A 19,652-nucleotide genomic window follows, 5' to 3' on the forward strand; every position below is an offset into this window, starting at 1 on the left:
CGACAAATAGCATTGAGTGCACCCTCAGCAAGGTTGCTGAGAACACCAAGCTGAGTGGTGTGGTTGACACAATCAAAGAAAAGAATGCCCTTAAGAGGAACCTCAACAGACTTGAAAGGTCAGCCTGGGTGAACTTAATGAGGTTCAACACAGCAAAGTGCAAATTTTTGCACTTGGCCAGAGGAATCCCAGGCATCCATACAGAATGGAAGGAGCAGTCCTTGAGAGCAGCCCTGCAGAGAAAGACCTGGATGTTCTGATGGATGAAAAGCTTAACGTGAGCCAGCAGTGTGTTCTTGCAGCTCAGAGTGCAAATGGCATCCTGGGCTCCATCAGAAAAGGGGTGGCCAGCAGGGACAGGGAGGTGATTGTCCACCTCTCCTCTGCTCTTATGAGGCCCATCTGGAGTCCTGTGTCCAGGTCTGGAGCCCCAGTATAAGAAAGACAGAGAGCTGTTGGAGAGGGTCCAGAGGAGAGCCACAAAGATGATCGGGGGACTGGTGCACCTCTGAGGGAGCTGGGCTTGTTCAGCCTGGAGAAAAGAAGTGTGCGGGGTCTGCACTTCATAACTGTAACAGGCTAGAGAGGTTGTGGATGCCCTGTTCAAGGTGTTCAAGGTGTTCAAGGCTAGGTTGGATGGGCCCTGGGCAGCCTGGGCTGGTATTAAATGGGGAGGTTGGTGACTCATGATCCTTGAGGTCCCTTCCAACCCTGGCCATTCTGTGATTCTGTGAGAATGTCAGATCACAACTTGCCCATCATTAGAGCCATGGTTAGATCCAGATGTCACTCCGTGAAGTCATTAGCAAGGTCACCAGTAACACTGCACAGCTGAGAAGCACATCTGAAGAGCTGCTGAGAAGTGTCAAGGAGGAGAAATGTGGAAAACGTCCCCTACTGCCCTTTTACTTCCCACCCCAGCCCCAAGGAGTAGTCTTGCCTAGGCTCTTTAAGCCTTACCGATGTCTGCTAAGACATGCTTGTAAGGATACCCAGGGATCTGGAGCTCTCTCAATGGCCTGTGCTGCAATACAGCATATAGTGACACTCTCATTTCAGGCACAGATTCCATAAAGTCTTTCTTTACATTTGGATACTTCTATTACAATTTGGCAAGCTAAGTAAGGACACAAATCTGTGCTACTGCTAGTCCTGCAGTAAGAAAATATTGGGCAAAAAATAGGAAAACCAGACCCATCTACACATAAGAATGATTTAAGTTTCCACTGTTCCAAAGAAGGTATGTTTCACATAATAATTTTTCTGTCATGAAAATTATTTTTTTTGGAGGAGGGAGATTTTTGTTTACAACAAGCTGACTTTATTGGATTGCTGGTTAAAATTAATTACTTATTAATATGGAAAAAAACAGCTATAGTCTTGTTGTGGATTCAGAGGTTTGCAATTGGCTGCATTTAAATCCAAGAAGAATAAAAACAAATCACCAGTAAGACTGCTATTATCACTGTCATACAAAAACCTGCTGCGGTGCAGATGTGGAAGAGCACACCACAGAAATGTTAAGATATTGCAGTTGGCTGTGGGGGGACAAATGTATCTTACATATGCCTGCTGAATGGACATACTATGTGATTCTTCAAGAATCCCTCGGGTTTGCTTTCCTTTTTCCAAAGCTTCTGCAGAAAATGCAGATCTACAATAATCTGAGGTTTTGGACAGTGTCACAGACAGCTCTGTGTAAAACCTGCAGCCCAAACTTGTGTACCTAACTAACGCTGTCAGCTCCATACCCCTGCAAATAATTCCACTGAAAGTAATGAAATCAGTGGTATGAGTAAACCTTAAAGACCTGGCTCCTGATTTTAGGTTTTAACCTTGAGTGTACGTTCGAAAGCTGGCTGCTCTGTGACAAACCCCATGGAGTTTGCCATGAGGACAGAGAATTGGCGCAAGTGTAACCTGTTAGAAATCGTATCTTCAGATGTTCGGAGTTAGCAAGGGAGTCTAATCCTTAGAAATCCAAAAATAATAATGATGACATAAAGAATCCCTACTGCAGCGTGTAGCTGCTTGCATACAGAAAGATTTCAAAAGCGGGTCTCATAGCTAGCTTTCCTTTTTCTCCCCACATTTTATGAATTTGCCCAAGTTCTACATGGCTTCAGTTTAGGTCAGAAGAACACAGGAATGACTTGTCCAATCCAAATTATTCATTTCATACTGGATTGATTTCATTATCCTGAGATGTTTAATTTAAATAAGTGGAGACAGAAGAGATCACAGTTCTGGAAACATTGCTTAGCACTAAGTTTGGAATGAAAAGTTTTTGCTCTGAAGCCCAAAGTGAACAGCATTGTAATAGCAGTTGTAAAGGAGCATTTCTTCCTTGGTTAAAAAGGACAAACAGCATAAAATGAAGAATGAGTGCTTGTCATATCCATATACTGTATAAGACAATTCTGCCTGTCAACTAGAAATGCACATATCACATTTTACTCTCTTACCAAGTAATTGCGTCCAGTTCTGGGCTCCCCAGTGCAAAAAAAGACAGGGATCTCCTGGAAAAGAGTCCAGCAGAGGGCCACAAAGATGATAAGGGAGCACCTCTCTTATGAGGTCTTACCTGGGTCTGTTCAGCCTTGAGAAAAGACAACTCAGAGGGGATCTGACCAATGTCTATAAATATCTAAGGTGCAGCAGGCAGAGACAAGGCCAGGCTGCTTTCAGTGCTGTGTGACCACAGGACAAGGGGAAGCAGCCATGAATTGAGGCCTAGGAAGTTCTGCACAAATGTGTCCGAGAAGCTCTTCCCAGTAAGGGTGATGGAGCACTGGCACAGGCTGCCCAGGGAAGTTGTGAAGTCTCCTTCTCTGGAGACATTCAAGACCTGTCTGGATGCCTACCTGTGCAGCCTGGCCGATGGAGCCTGCTTTGCAGGGCGTTGGACTAAGTGATCCTTAGAGGTCCCTTCCAGCCCCTACAATTCTGTGATTCTGTAATTGACTTTTCCATGCAGTGACAGATGCAAAAGAACTTTGGGACAAATTTCCCAAAATGTAAAAATCTGAAACTTGATTATTCACTCAACACCAACCCAAGCAATGTTCATACATTTGAAACAGCATTTGCCCCACTGCCAACTCTACTTCTTTGTAACCACCCACCTCTAGGAATTCAGACTGGGGTAGCTGTGTATCATTTTAGTACAGAATGCAGTCAACCTGGTCAGGTATCGTTTGCCCCATCCCAAGTCACCTTGTCCTTCATGTGTCTGGAAACAGTAAGCCTTAGTAATGGTTTTGCATCTATTTTGCCACATTGTTATATTCTAAAACTCTATCACCTCTTCCCCCCCAGCCTTCTCCTCTCCAAAATAAGATGATGCAAGTCCTTTTTAACTTCCCTTTAAGGCAACTGCTCCATTTTCTTGTTCTGTCAGGTGACCTTCTCTAGGTCTTCTTTAAATCTGCCACGTCCCTCTTGAGATAAGCACTGGTGGGTAGCAATGCAATGAGAGAAATCCTACTAGAGTGCCCTACCACCAAAAAGTTTGGTTCAATGACAGTTCAAAAGGTGGGGGAAAAGGAGAATAAGGAGCCTGGCCTGACAGTCTGGAAGCAATCACTGGCACAGAAACACAGGGAGAAAATGGTAGTGTATATAAAGTGTATCTGCAATGCCTGTGCTTTACAGCCAGTGAAATGGGCTGGAATCCTTCCTGCTTTGGAGATTTAAGGAGTGCAATACAACGCTGAATAGGACTTTGGAAAAATAACTGGGTAGGAGACTACTGAACTGTTTGTCTTCTTTCTTTAAATCCTTTTTCTTAAATCTTAGATATATTAAGAAAAAAAAACCAAACTCACACAACTCCATCTACCAAAGCAGATACCAAAGAAGATATCTACTTTGCGAGTGCTGCTGGTATTTCTATTCAGAGATTGTTTTATTTTAAGAAGAGCTTTGCTCCATTCAAACACCTTGCAGAAATACTCAGATTTTCCCAAACACAGCAGTTTTAAGAGGTTTGGGATACTCCTGGGAGCACAGATGCTGCTGTAAATCTAGCAAGTAACAAGTTGTATGCCAGATTATTTGGTATAGATACATGTGTTTTTCAATCTCTCTTCTTGGCAGTCTTAAGTTTGCCACTTTTACTTTCACCAAAACCCCGTCTGTGTGCTGAAAATCATCCATCTGCTATATTAAAAAGGGATTTATCAGCCTAATGTCTTTACATCTTGCACTGAGCAAGGGACTGTTAGTGTAAGTAGCAGAGAGGAATGTTTATTTTATTGCACTCACCTCTATGGTCTTCAGTAGCACCTACTACAGTAGTGGTCATCTACACTCAGAAGTTTCAGAATAAAAATACTGAAACCTGGCTCTTACTTCAAGCAGGTTTGTTACTCAGGGCAACACCTGAAATTTGCCTAGAAGAATTACATGTAAATATACAACCTCAAATCATCAAAATCAAACAAACAATTCAAAGCTTTTTAATTACCCAGAAGTAACATTCTTCCAACATTCTTCCAACATTAACAATTCATCCGCTTAATACACAAAGCACTTGCTTTAGGCAAAACAGCAGAGGAATGCACCTTTCATTTTTATTTAAACAGTATTATTGACAATTATGATATGTATAGCCTTGACCAATTGGTATTCTAAGCGGTGTTTTGTCCTACCTTCTAGGACATCACATCTTTGCTATGCCAGTGTACTTCCAATCCACACGCACAAAGCTGTTCTATGTGAACCCTTTAAAAAATCTGTACTGTTTGTTTCAGCTGTACTGAGCTAAACAGCACTGCAATAACGTATGAACTGTCAAAGGCACTCAAAATCCTGAAGCCTGATTTACGTACCAGCAACCCATACTGTCTTCCCATTCTCTCTCAGTCTTCAGGCTCTACATCACTTAACTCTTCCATAATACTCAGAACCGAGTTTCTGCTACAGCAAACTGATACACAAACAACACAGCAATTTTTGATTACTGTCACAAACATGAGAAGGCCACAGAGTGCACATGGTGTGGAGACCTCACTCCAAAAATCAAGGAGCCATCCAACTTCAGCAAAGAAACCAGAAATCAAAGTCGTAATCCTTTCCTGCTTCCATCTGCCTAAGGGGGATGCAATTTACCTTGGCTTTGGAAAACCTCTTTCACGCAGTGAAAACAAGGGTTTTACACTGCCAGGGAGCAGAGCTGTGAGGCTGGTAGCTCTAAACATGATCATGAAGTGAGCAGACATTAATCTCCTTCTTTTAGCTGTTGTGACTGCTCAGTAACTAAGTGTCACCCTAGCCTCATATTAACAACACTCTCCTCAATAATGAAAATAGTGCTCCCTGCCACTCAGCTTTTCTCCAGACTATTTACTGTTTAGAACATACAGATTGGTCTCTGCTTGCTTCTTCTGGGGAAGAAGATGGTTGGCTAGGTTCACTAACCATCCCTGAATCCTGGCTGTCAGCTGCAGTACCTAAAAAAAAAAAAAAAGAATAGGAAATAGGAATTGGAGTTAAATGCAAACAAACAAAAAATCCCATCCAAATCCCTGTGTTTCAATTTGCCTTTCAGGTGTCAGTCACACTTTCAGAGAGAAACTCCCAGTGCAAAATAGCTTTTTTGTAAATCCAGTTCATTTTTCAGTGCAGTTAATTGGAAACTGCTTAACATCAAGAGCTGCTGCTCTCCATTCTGAGATGCTGTACTTCAGACAGCACTTCACTGTTTCAGCTAGGCTTAAGGAAAGCAGCAAGAACACTTGCTTCAAGATGGCAAATACAGAAGCTGCACTGGAATAGAAGTATGAGACAGGCTCTTCTGCCCGCTTAGCCACAGTGAACCTGCAGCATGCCTCACGAACACTGCTGGGAATTTTAAAGGCCTTCACTGACTGACCTTTGTCTCTTTGAATCTATCTAGGATGTTGTTTTTTTTTAAACACAGGTTTTTTTACTTGCCAATTTTCATGTAAATCTCCCTCATCTTCCCATGTGGAGACAGGTTTTTTGTTTCTTTTTCTGCAGCTTGCTATTTTACAAAGCCAACAACTTGCAATCAGACTCTATCCTCAAATACTGTACTGGCTGTTCTGTTGGACATACCTTCTGTTTGTCTAATCTCTGTAACACTACTAGTCAATACAACCCGAAATTATACAACACAACACCCTACACTTCCTTTCTTAAGAAAAAAGACATGATGTGACCCTAACATGTCCCTGTGTACTTAATGTTACAGTTTTTCTCTTTTTTCAGGTATCCTGAAAACCAGAATCAAAGAATTGGTAGTTTCACTGTAGCTTTCTTCGTCATCTGTATCTTTTGCTGGAAGGCTGTTTTGTTTATGACCTCATGCAGAAACATCTCCTTCACTGGGTCACAATTGTAAGCTCTTACATATCCTGGAGCAAAAATACTATGTAGTGGAATTAATTTGTACTTTCTCCCTGGTACTAGGAAGACTAGTTTGTTCTCTGAACAGCATAATCCATGATGCACTGATTCCTATGGCTTTGTGCCCGGGTTGTAATTTCCCTAGTGAGTAATAAGACTGAAGTCATTAGATGGCATTTTGCTCTCTAGGGGGGGTGCTCTCATTACCTCATTTATCCCAGTTGCCTGTTTTCACGATTGTTTGCCCAGTAAAGCTTTATTCTACCAATGCAGGTCTGCATTTCCTGTTTCCCACATGCAATGCCACTACTTCTCTCCTGTTTACCAGCTACTCCCTGTTCCTCCTCTTTCCCGCACCACCCCAGAACTGCTACAAGCTCTCTGCCACTGCAAGTATCCCCCAGATTTCATCTCCACTAAACCACACAACTCAGTAATCCTCACATACAATTTGTGCTTTGCCTGCCAGCTCTCAGCTTCCTCTCTTCCCCTCAAACTCAGCCCATATTATCTTACCTCCATCAGCCCAGTATCTACACACTGCGCTGAAGCTCTGATTGATGCCTTTCTCGATATCCTAGAATATCTTTACATTTACATGATGTCTATACACCTCGATGCTTCCATATTCACATTCTCCTCACCCACTACTTCTCTTGCTTACTTTTCCTTGGCTTTCCAGACAGACACAAAGCAAACTGCTTGGGAGATAGGTGCCCACTGCTGGGCTGACTGGCAGGCGCTTAGTTGTTGGCCAAGGCACACACACGGCAGTCAGGAACTGAGTGCGAGCTGACTGCTGGCCAAACACCACATCACGTCATGGCTGCAAGCCATTCTGTGGCAGGCACATGCTTCCCCTGCAGATCAACTGTGCAGGCCTCTGATCACAGCAGCTATGTTTGGCTGAAAATAACCAATGTCCTGAAAAGTTACGAGGACACTGGTTTAACAGAAATGAGTCTGCACAAGAGACTTTTGGGAGAAATCAGGCCCAAACCTCCTCAACTTATATTTTATCCCATGTGATCGCTATCAACACCATTTTAATTCAAATGAGAAAATCAGTCTGCTTTCCCTCCCTTTTATAGAAGATATTTCATTTTTCATTGGCTGATGATTATAATCTGTGTGATAAGCAGTTGGACTTACAGTTTCTCATGTTCAAGAAGAGAAATAAAGTTGTACTTATTTATCTGCACTTTCAGAAAGAACTTCTTATGAGACTGGCTATTGACTCATCCAGTGCTAGTGGTTAATTCTCTGGGCAGCACTACCCTCTTGTGGTCACTGCTAGCTGCAGCCAAATGAACAGCTTACAGATAGGATCACAGTATGTCCACATATAGGCACTAGACACGAAAGAGACCCCAAAGAGGAGGTCATACATATTTACCTAGCCAGAAATTTAAAATCTTGTGGGATTCAGTCTGAAAAATTTGAGATCTTGAAGATTCAATCTTTCATCTACAGCAATTAAAATGTAGGCTTTCCAAATGTGCAAGAAGTTTCACACTGCTCATGCTAAGCTGTCCAAGCTGGCAGTCTGACCTGGGCTTTCAGGATCTCATTCCTGGCTCCATCACAGGGATCTGGGAAACCCTTAAAACTGAAGCTAGAATCAAGGTGTCTTGGGGCATCCATCTCAGCGTTTAGGTACTGAAACCAGATTAAAATTGGATCTCCCAAGGCTCATCTAACAATTCCTTACCGTGTGCTTCCTTGGCTGCTTCAGCAAACACATTCAGTGACAGGGGAGGTGGAATATAATGAACCCCTGGCAGAAAAGTTGGTGGGACAAACTGAGGCAGAGGAGTGTAGTACGCCTGATGGAAATCTCCACCTCCATCTGGAATCTGTGGAAACACAGGGAGCAAAGGATATTCAGAGACTCTCTCTCTCTCCAGGACACATCTGCACTACCAAACAATTTCTGTTTCCATCTCTACCTATGAAATTTCCATTTCTGGAGGGTCAATTTTGTGTCCATATGCTGTCACATGCAAAGCCCGCGCATAGTGAAATATGCAGCTCAGAGGTAGCTAAAAGTAAAATACAGAATAGAATAGAACAGACCAGAATAAGAAGGGACCTTCAAAGATCTTCTAGTACAAGCAAAACCAGCAGTATTCCCAGAAGTAATTAAAAAACCACAAGGCACTACTCACTGACAAAGAAGCTGCATTCCCTGGTCCAGAGCTGCTTGGAACGGGTCGGAAACCCTTCTGAAGTGAAATCCCTGGAGGTGACGGTGCTGCCTTACAGCCTGGCTGGTTGATGGCAAATCCCATGGGAAATGGGTGGTAAGGATACATCCCAGAACAAGCAGGATACACTCCTGCAGGGTCTCTCTCCATGTATTCTGTGCTGACCTTGTATTCTGGAGGAAAAGCAGAGTGAGCTGGGAAACAATGAGAAAAGAATAAAGTCATCACTATAATTCTACGCTGTTCAGCAGAAGTAATTGCAGGACTCAACTCTACCCTTAGCCTGGAGACTCTGGCCCTTGGATTTCATGCTTGGCTCCTCACAAATTTGTGATTTTTTCTATAAAAAAGAGCAGCTATGTGAACACAAATAAGGTCCTTCTTGTCTACCTATCCTCCTATTGGTAGAGAACCTGTATAATCTGCTTCTAGAGCATATCTGCTTCTGGAGCACTATGATTACACTGGAAAAGTCAGCAGGTTACAAATATAATTAAGTGAAGGACTGGTAGGCACATGTACAGCCAGCACCATCTACAGGCATCATTTCCTTAGGAAACCAAGGTAAGAAAAACAGCAAACAGCTACCAGCAGATTAGGTGGGATCCAGACATGCCCCAAACGACTGTTTCCTTTGGGTTTCTCAGACCATTGTGTTCTTTGCCTTGTAGACTGCCAGCTTTCCTGAGGCCCAGACTAATGACTACTGCAGTCAGTCAGGATTTCTGTAAAATTACTATAGTAAATAGTATGAGTTTACTGTAATAAATAGTAATAAACTAGACAAGTGACATGAAAGCCTCTACAGAAGAAAGCAACTGAAGAAGTGACAAACCCTACAACTTTTCCACCTGCAAAACTTAGGTTCTGCTCATGAAGGCAAAATGCAGCTTCACGCCCAGTGATCCGAGCCAAGCTCAGCCTCTGCTGTAAGGCCAAAAAGTCTCTTTCTTTTGCACTATCAAAAACTTTTGCTTTAGACAACTGCAGCAGTAATTTCCTCATTTACTTGTCATCCCTGACATCCTATTTTTTAGCATTTTTCCTGTTCTTTCTGCAGGTTGTGCACGAGCACTGTATGTGCATGCATCCCAACGCTGTTGGGATTATCTCCCAAAGCGCACCCTATAGAGAAAAGCCACTCGCTGGAGCTTCAACCTCGCAACAAAAGAGCTTCATGAATCACGCTGCAAACCCTGCCTAAAGAGAAACAAAAGCAAGGCTGCGCACCCATCGTGTGCAAGCTGGGGGAAGAAAGGGAGAGACGGGAACCTGTTTCAGGGAGCTGGAGCCTTACCGTAGTCCCAGAAGGGAGGGCCAGCAGGAGGTGGCGGCAGACCCCTGCGTGCCGTGCCTTTGTCACTGCCAACGGCGGAATGGCCGCCTTTCGCCCGCACGTGGCTGCTCTGCTCAGAGGCACCGGCCGCGACGTCCTCCCCTGAGGGAGCGGAGCCCACAGCCACCCTGACAGGGGCGTCGGGCACCTGCTGCCACAGCGCCTTCTGGGCTGCCATGATCTTCTGGCGCTCGGCGATGAGGGAGCACTTGTCGCAGAGGCACTGCTTCCAGCGGCACCGGCCGGCGTGGCCCTTCACCGGCACCACGAAGCCGTGGTTGCGGCAGCGGGAGCATTTTGGGGTCCGCGCTGCTGCCTTCTCGCTTGCTGCTGCTGCTGCCGCTGCTGCTCCTGCAGCCCCGCTGGCCTGCATATCCAGCAGCCCCCTAACCGCTCTGGCACACCCAGCCCCCCGCAGGGCTCTTATATGGGGCAGGGCCAGCTTCCCTCCAAATGTAGCAAACAGGGCAGGAGTGGCAGGAGAGCCCAAGGCAGGGGTGGGGAATGCCCCGTTCTGGGGAGAAGAGCCAGGGGCTGCTCGGTTCCACAGGCTCCCCCTTCCTGGGTAAGGCGCTTCCCTACCTGCCCGCCTCCCCCTGCCCCCTCGGGTGAGCCTGGAGGCGGACCTGGGCTGTGGGGGCTGGAGAAGACGCGGTGGGGCAGGGGGCTGCGGCCGCTGGAGCAGAGGAGCAGGCGGAGTGCACTGTAGTACGATCGGGAACTTCTGGACTGGTGAGGAGAGAAAGACGGCATCCCTCACACCTTAAGGGACGGTTTTCCCTTTTGGCGCTTCAGCGGTCACAGTCACTTCTCATGCCTTGAGAGATTTCAGTTCTGTTTTGTTCCAGTTTGGAATATACTTCTCATGATGAGGAGAGTGACTGCTTCAGAAGAAAAAAACACACCAAACGTTTCATCATTGTTTTTCAAAACAAAGTACAAAGACGAGGGCAGAAAGCACGTGGCATTCGACAAATCTGTCTCCTTTTCTTGGAATTCGTTATTCTCTGGAAGCAAAACAAGCTTACAATTGAAAGTATAGCAGTGCTCCAGTTCAAGTACTGCTTAGAAAGTGCTTGTTATTTGTTTCTGCTGGTAGCTTCAAAACTGTGGTGTACACAGTAGCCCCTTTCCAGGAGAAAACTCTCCCTTTTGCTAACACATGCAAGAGCTGTTTTAAACTCTGAGATGTAATATTTTTCCTACATTGAAAACAATGCCATAAAATTTTATCACCATGTAGTTGCAAAAAGGCTTTTTTTTTTTTTTTTTTTTTTTTTAACCCACTAGTTTCAAGAGAACCATGTAGCATCTATTTACTGCTATGAAACAGTTCTAACAGTAACTCAGTATGTTTCACAGCAGCCAACAGACGTCCTTCTCACAGAGCAGGCCTTCTTGCAAGGCTTCAGTGCAGCCCTTCATGTCTGGAGGGTCGGTCTCAGGGTAGCAGCACTGACATTTGGCAGCAGTCTGGTTTGCTCCAGCAGTGAGCAGGCAACCGCTGCGTGCTGCAAGCCCTCAGGGCTCCACCTACATTCTGGTTTCTCACTTTGCAAAAGATCCATTAGGATTAGCAATGGAGTCCCCCAGGCTTCCAGTAGGGTTTGGGCTCCCGAGAATGTCTGCAGTCCACAATGCCAGCATGCAAAGTTAAACTTGCTCTTGAAGCAATTCAAACCCAAATCCTCAGGTGCACACACGATTTATTCCCTAGCTCACCTGGCACAGCAGCAGCCCCAGCCTGCAAGTGTTGCAGACTCTGAGTGTTTCTGTGAAGGGCTTTCAGCCAGCCCCGTGCGACCTGCATTCAGGGACACTGCAGGAGCAGGACCACGCACCGCATGGGGAGCACTGTGGCACTGCACACGGTGGGTGTTGGATTGCATGCACACCAGCAGCTTCTTCTGCAAATTGGAGAATGCAAAGTATGCACAGAAATGTACTCAGAGTCCTTTCCTCAGCTGCAGACCTGTTTCTCTAGAAGACTTCTACAGCACTGTCTTCAAAGCCAACTTCATGTGCGTAGGCCTGTGTGCAATTTGGATGCATATCTCTGAAAGTTTGACCTAAATGTGTTACTGTTTGCTCCCAGTTCAGAAAAGCACTTGGTTAACATGTCTACAATGTAAGCTACTTCTAAATCCAGTCTTGAAGAGCAGCTTGCTTGCGCCAGGGGCCTTGATGCTACCCTTAATCATTGATATTCAGAGAGTTCAAAGAATTGTGCTATTTCAATATCATAATGTGATTCTATGTACCTTTGGGTTAGCTTATCACACCATTAGCAAGACTACCACACAGAAAAGACAGAACAACTTCGTGTAAGTCCTTGGAACAAGATATCGAATTGCAGCTTCAAGTCTATTGTAATTTGCTCCCTTATTCATATTTGAAAGAAAATGAGGCATAATACTCTGCAGCTTACTCAGTTTACTGCAATATTTTATGTAACATATGGTGAGACTGCAACGTAAAGCACGTGCAGAATTCTGTATTAAAATAGCATTTATAAGAACTATTATCCTGCCAAAATGAAAGGAAAACAGCCTCCTGGTTTCATGTTATTGATATCAATATCAATATCGTCTCTACTTTCCAACTTCTGAATCACATAAAGTACGTGGCTTTGGTATGCAGGTTGTTTTGTGTGTGAGACAGTGAAGAAAAGCAGCGATTTAGCAAAAAGAGAGAACAAATGAGAAGACTGTCTTTAAACTCCATAGCAGAAACTCTGTTTTGGCTTTTTTTTCTGCTTCTCAGACTTCCTGCTAGCATTTTTTGCAGTCTATTTTTATTTATTCATTTTGGCAAGGAAATTGTTCTACTAGGATCTGACATTTCACAGAGCAATAGCAACACAATCAAGAAATTCCTTCAGTACAGATCTCCATTAACAAATATTTGCAATCTTACTTCAAAATAAATGTTTTCTTATGCATGGAAATCAAGAATATCTTTTGAATTTTTAAGACATTTTAGATGAAGATAAAACCTTCTCTTCAAAAATTATCTTAGTGCTTTGGAAGCATCCCTTCTGTAAAGTCACAGCGCAAGAAGTGGTACAGCAGTAGTACCATCACGTCTTCTAGCACTGGTAACTTTTTACTGCCATGCTTGTGGCTACCAGATGTGATATACTCAATAGGACTTTTGCCTGCACAGGCAGAAGTGGCCACAGAGAATGAGACAGGCTTTAGATGCTCCCTTCTCCACCACACCCAGCTCCCTCCTGCTTTCCCTTCTTAACAAATACTCTTCTATCTATCTGAGTGACCAGAAAGCCAGACTTCCTTCTCCTTCTGTCCAGAGTAGGAAACTGCAATGTTTTTTTTCCTCTGAACACCACATGTGAAATCTTTTCTCACTCTTGCACACTCAGAAGCCTTCAGGGATTGCTCTGGACTATGTTGTGCATCCTTGTGAATTCCCATTTCTTCTGCATCCGAGTTTTCTTTTCCATCAGTTGTATCCTACTTTCTTTTCATTAGAAAGAAAAATCCCTTTTACGCTACTTCCCCATCATACCTGTCAGCTTACGTTCACTGTAAAGCTATGGACTCACCTTCACCTTGCCCAGACTATCGTCTTCCTACATAGCATTGCTAACGCACATCCATGCTTTCTTTTGCAGTCGTCCTCTTATTTAGAAGCTCCTTATAACAACAGTCAAAGCCTTTAAAACGTCCTCTGACTGACCTACATCACAAAGTCACCCTTTCACTGTTGAGCTTACAGCAGAGCACATCCATCAGTGCTATCTGTCACAGAGCTGCAAGGTTCTGCTGACATGCCCGTGAGCTTGTCTGATGCTGCCCAAAGCAAGCGTGGATGACAATGAATAAAGTTCTTTGAGTTGCTTCTGTAGGCTAAAATTCCCACCTTTTAATCACTGTGAAATTGTACCACAATATACATGTTTTTAAAAAATGTGAAGTGCACTGAACACAAAGTTCAATACAATCAGGTCGCCTTAAGATTTGAAATGTCCAAAATATGTTTGGGTTGTTTTAAACTTGTTTCCAGTCAACTTCTCTAAATTCATACGTACAGATTCAATTTCTAAATTCTTTCAGCGTCGCTTCCTTCACTTTAAAATGGTGTCTTCAGTAATTCAAACAGGAATTCCACTGGGGTGGACATTTTGGTTGTTTTTGTACAGGTTTGATGCCTGCTGCATTAAAAAGGTGAAACTCTATGCTAGAACCAGAGGAATCTGTATGGCGTTCTTACATTTAAAATTGTAAAAAAAAATTTTAGGATGTAACAAGAAAGTTCTTAAATATTAACTACACAGACTTCATTAGCACGCCTGCAGTTTGTTTATTGTAAAAAGATCTTTACTAAGGAGAAAAGCAATAATGATTATGCTGAGAAGTCTGTGATCTGGTTACTGTATGAGTACCAAAACAACAAGATGGATCAGAAGAGAAATCGACCCCTGCAAGGAAACAAAACACACCATAATTCTTATCCTTCATTAACGTATCTCCCATATAAACAGGCAATAAAAAGTCTTAAAGGGAAAAGAATGAGACAGTCATAAACACACACACACAGATGCTTTCTGCACATACATGATGGAGCATTTAAAAACTCCTGTCTACAAAAAAGAAGATCCATGCTAAAAACTCGTGGAAGATGGTCAGCCAGTCTGCAGTGTGTAAGGATCTCTGCACTGCCAAAGTCTGATGGCTTCCTTATATCACTCTGAGAATCTGATTATCCTTTTAGAAGAAATCTTTCATTTCTTTAGAGGGTCACCTTCGTAGACCTTAATAAAACAGAGAAACTGAAAACCCAAAGAATTGTCCACTCTGTTAGAGCTGTGAGAGCCTCAGGGATGCCTTAGCTGCAACACCATTTTACTTCAGTATGCTCTCAGATTGAGCAAATTCTAGCCTGGATAGCACTAGGCTTGTCAACCAGCCTTCTGCCCGGAGAAACAAACACATTTTTAATCCAGAGTCCTGTTCTCCTTCCCGTCAGCTACAGTTCTTGTCATGTTCTCTTAGACATGAATAACACAAAATCACATCTGAATTCCCCCAGACAGCAAAAAAATGATTTTATGCAGAAACAGCCACACTCACGACAGGAACTAGATGGCCTGCTTAGAGCCATCTTTGCTTAGCACCTGTTTTGAACTGAAATTGTCATATTACCTGGTCAGCAAGCCTAAAGCAAAGCTAATAGATGGATAAATCAGGAGACAGCTGAAAGACTACTACAGACATTGAATGTGCTTGCTGTGGGCAGGGTTCCATTTGTAGTTGTCAGACTGGTATATATCCCACATTTTCTAAGGAAATGTTTCCACCAAACATCCAAATTAGATTTCAGCATATCTGAAGTAGCTTAAGCAATGCAACATAAATAAAAAGAGCTGTTTGCCACAATTTCTGCATATTGGCCTTCACTCTTCACAGATACTTCAATAAAGCAGCTGAAAATCAAATGACCAAATAGTAGTTACTTATCAACATAACCCAAAGATTATCATCAAAATATTTACTTTATGGAGAGAGTAGACAAGAATATTGTCTAGTTTTTGGCATATATGCTGGACTAGTTCTCTGGTATTCATACCAACAGCACATCATCTGCACCTTTGTATAATTCTAAGGATAGAATCCCAGTGAGGTGATAAAGCCCCCTGCCTGCTCCTTAGCCCTATTTGTCAGAAGCAAACTGTAGATTTTAGTGGGGGAGAAAAAACAAGCGCCAGCATTGATGCCTTGCATTAGCTGATTCCACCCAGCTACACTACAGGATGCTGTTCAGAAGCATTTCTTGTCTTCTGTGCTATTTCCATAAAATTATCCCATAGTGACAACAGAATCATTTCAGTTGAATCTTCTGGATTGCATTAGGTGGTAATAATTGAATTATATTTTAACTGGAGGTGACTTCTGCAAACACAAACATAGAAACACAAGTTGAAATAATCTCTGCTCATCTCCAAACTAAGTAAGGCTGTTCTCCCCTGACAGATTCATTTTCCTCTATGTTTGGAAAGCTTGCATTTTTCTCTCTTGCTAACATGAGACGCGCTGATGGGATGCCTCAGCTGGCTCCTAGAACTTCAAAGTCCACAAAGACAGCGTGGAAGGAAAAAGTGGAAATGAAAATAAAACTGATGCATTTGGAAGGGATGTCCTTGATGCAGCAAATTTAAAAGTGAGAGACATTCAGCAGCGGACAGCAAATCATCATCAGCAGCAGATTTCATGGACCAAAGATGTAGAAATAGTGGACCAGCAACTGCCCACTGGCAGCTTTGGCAGATAAAATAATAGAAGGAAGCTGGTGTGAAGCCATAAAAAAATATTTTTTCCCATGAAAGCAAAAGAGAAAATACAAAGGCATATTTCCTATCGTTTCATTTTTTGGAATTATAAAATAACTCTGTCTTGCAACACAGTCAATTTGCAAGATAAGTTCTTACAAAGCATAAAAACAATGGAATCAGACCATAAGTTGTGAGCAGTTTTTTCTTAGAATCTAAAACAAAGCTGATTTTAAGTCGGGAAAGTTTAGTTTTCTCAACTCCAGAAAGCAAATAGAAAAAGACACCAAATGTGTCATCTGACAGTTTCCCTAAAGCTGTGGGATCCAGCTGTCACAAAAGGTTGCCTTTTGCTACAGGGTTGTGTTGTTGGAGAGCTTGACCTACACAGCAGTGGCTCCTCCAGGCTGCCCCGTGTAGATTCTTCCAGGGCAGCAGGCTGCTTCTCTGGGCAATTGCTCTGTATTGAGATGCAGATATTCCAAAGCAGCACGCCTGGGCAGCCATGGCAGCCACCAACACTGCCTGAATCTCAAAATCTGCAAGAAGCACCGGAGAGAAAGCTGAATGCCCAAAAGCAGATCATACAGCCTTTAGTTTCTATTCTATTTAGTATCTGTTCAGTACAAAGATGTAATGGAACTGCTTGAAACCTTTTAGATGTATGCCTGTTTTCTCCTGTGACTTTGCATAGCTGTGAAGTAGAGGGAAATCAGCAATGGTAGGAAATCTTTGCTACCTGCTGCATGGTAGCGGACAATAATTTCTGTCGGCGATCCCTAGTTTTATCTAACATCATCAGCTCTCAGTCTCTCTGTACACATATCTTCTTTCATATAAGAGCAAACACATATTTCAGTTGAGATAAAATACTTGAGGGTTGAAGGTGTATCAAACTTTAAACTGACTCAGTCAAGGTCGTCCTCAGGCTCCTTCAGCCTCTGCCACCACTCACAAAGTGGATCGAGTCCACAGATTCGGCACTTTCCTCCGTTCACACAAACGTGAGCTTGCCCATGACAGCTCTCTTGAAGTTTATCAAAGCCTCCAGTCTCTTAACATCTGACTCTTATTTTCTGTGGACACTGAACCTGAAAATGTTGGAATAGAACGTGCTGTAGTCCACAAAACTTCCGTGGATATTTAACAGGAGATTTGCTCTTCAATATTTTGAATAAATTCACTCTGTATATACACCTGACCAAGCTGTGTGTCTGCACAGTTTATTGAAATTGCATATTTACAGCATTTATACTTTATTTTAACATTACAGAATCACAAAATTCACAGAATCACAGAATTGTAGGGGTTGGAAGGGACCTCCAGAGATCATCGAGTCCAACCCCCCTGCCAAAGCAGGTTCCCTACAGCAGGTCGCACAGGTAGGCATCCAGGCAGGTCTTGAACATCTCCAGAGAAGGAGACTCCACCACCTCCCTGGGCAGCCTGTTCCAGTGCTCCGTCACCTCACTGTAAAGAAGTTCTTGTGCACATTTGTGCAGAACTTCCTATGCTGCAGTTTCCAGCCGTTTCCCCTTGTCCTGTCTCCACTCACCACTGAAAAGAGTCCGGCCTCGCCATTCTGCCCCCCACACCTTAGATATTTATAGACCTGGATCAGGTCCCCTCTCAGTCTCCTTTTCTCAAGGCTGAACAGACCCAGTTCACTCAGCCTTTCTTCGTAAAACATTCTTTGTCTCAGAACTAATACACAACCAAAGAAATACAGTATTTTTTGAGAACACTGTGTTCTTAAAGGTTAAGGTATTAACGACAGTTATTCTTATTTGCATTCAGCAGCAATGTTTACAGAATATTTACTGGAAGGCATCCAATGGCTTCCTTGCTCTTTAATAGGAAAACTGCACATAAAATAAACCTACAATTTGCAGACTGTATTTTAAATTATTAAGCAGGAGAGAAGGGTAGGTATTACATGCACTAATTAGATGTTCTATCTATCTCTCTAAAAAAAACACAGCTTTTCACAAGTACCAATTAAAACCAATGCCATTAGTTTTCTTCAGTAACGGAATAAGGGAACATCATAACTCACAAAATATTTGTATGTATTCTTTACTCCGATTAATCCGAAGCACTACATCTCAAACCTATTCTCCCAAGAGTTACTTATGGAGTGTTTCAGTTTTTAAAATAGACAAAAAGCAAACCAAAATGTAATTTTCTGTAGGAAATCTTACATATAAGATTTTCCATTACCACAAAAAAAAATAGAGGTTATACTGAATATTTGTTTTGAGGCAGTAAATTATGATACAGATATTTATGGGTGATTATATAGGGACAATAATTAGATTAACATCCTTCCCAAACCATATATTTTAGACTTGATGTGCTACACTTCCACGATAGTGAGCTATTCAACAGCCTTGTGATTCAAAATGGAGGAATGGAAAGCATCACAGACTGCCAGTAACTTGATAATAAGCTTGGGGAGAAGGGGCTATGTTTTAAGAAGCTGTACTTTCTTTGTTATGTCAGTGAGACAACCTTTCCTATTTTTCTAGCAGTCCTTCTTTCTACCTGTCCTAACACTCAAACATGGAGAGTAAGAAGGAGCATTTGACATGCATGAGATATCAGGAATTCTTTACACAATGATATTAATATCTTCATGTATCTACTAGTAATACCAAAACCTACTGCATTTCAGGATTGTTTTTCACACTGCTGTTGTCACAGCAGCCGTTCAACTAATGTATCTCCTCCTCATTCTATGTGGTTTTCAAGTGCCAAACACCTGATATTGGCTTCTCATACATACATTGTATGCTGTGAAATTTCATTCCATTCCTATTATTCAGGTGTCACTGTATGCACTTCTTTCCTACATAAGTCTTTAGCCCTCCTTGCTGCTGGACATGCAATTTTGTGTGCCACTTCTTTCCAAATCCAGGGATGGAGATTATCCTGTCCCTCCCATTTCAGAGCTTTAAGCTTTTTGAGTTTTTCTTCTGCAGGTATGATTATTTCCATTTCTAAATTCTCATTCCATATACATATTACATTTCTATTTTTTTTTTTTTTTTTTTTTTGATAGTTTTAATTATGAACTGCCTGGCAAAGCAAATCTTATTAGAAATTAATTTCATAATAAATGTCCTTGGATAAAACACAGTTAATTATTAGACTTTGGCACAATAAATAAATTTTAAAAGATGTATGTGGGGGGTTGGTAGGAATTCTTACATCAAATTCTATATATGAACTTTATAGTGGAAGGAAAGAAATAGTTATGCAGCCATGCGTGTAATAGTGCTATAACGATGTTTCTACTATCAGACCATGCACTGTTTAAATTATAAATACATCCCCAAACAGCTGGATATGGGGAGCACAAGTGGCAGTATTGAACAGAATACACTGTGAATGAATTAAGGATTAAGGCTTCAAGTCTGCTATCAGATTATTTAACTCAGAAATCTCC

The 19,652-nt window shown here is 42.5% G+C and overlaps 1 protein-coding gene across 1 annotated transcript; it reads right to left on the reverse strand.

The window, feature by feature from the left end:
* Positions 1–4,444: 4,444 nt before the first annotated feature.
* DMRTB1 (DMRT like family B with proline rich C-terminal 1) lies at positions 4,445–10,448 on the reverse strand. The gene is made up of 4 exons (XM_048945688.1): positions 9,877–10,448; positions 8,541–8,773; positions 8,084–8,228; positions 4,445–5,453 (listed from the first exon to the last, which is right to left on the reverse strand). Exons 1-4 carry the CDS (start codon positions 10,286–10,288, stop codon positions 5,347–5,349), a joined length of 897 nt encoding a protein of 298 aa, XP_048801645.1. The 5' UTR covers positions 10,289–10,448; the 3' UTR covers positions 4,445–5,346.
* Between the last annotated feature and the right edge of the window lie 9,204 nt (positions 10,449–19,652).

This window comes from Lagopus muta, chromosome 5 (assembly GCF_023343835.1).
Source record: "Lagopus muta isolate bLagMut1 chromosome 5, bLagMut1 primary, whole genome shotgun sequence".
In the NCBI taxonomy this organism is placed as follows: domain Eukaryota; kingdom Metazoa; phylum Chordata; class Aves; order Galliformes; family Phasianidae; genus Lagopus; species Lagopus muta.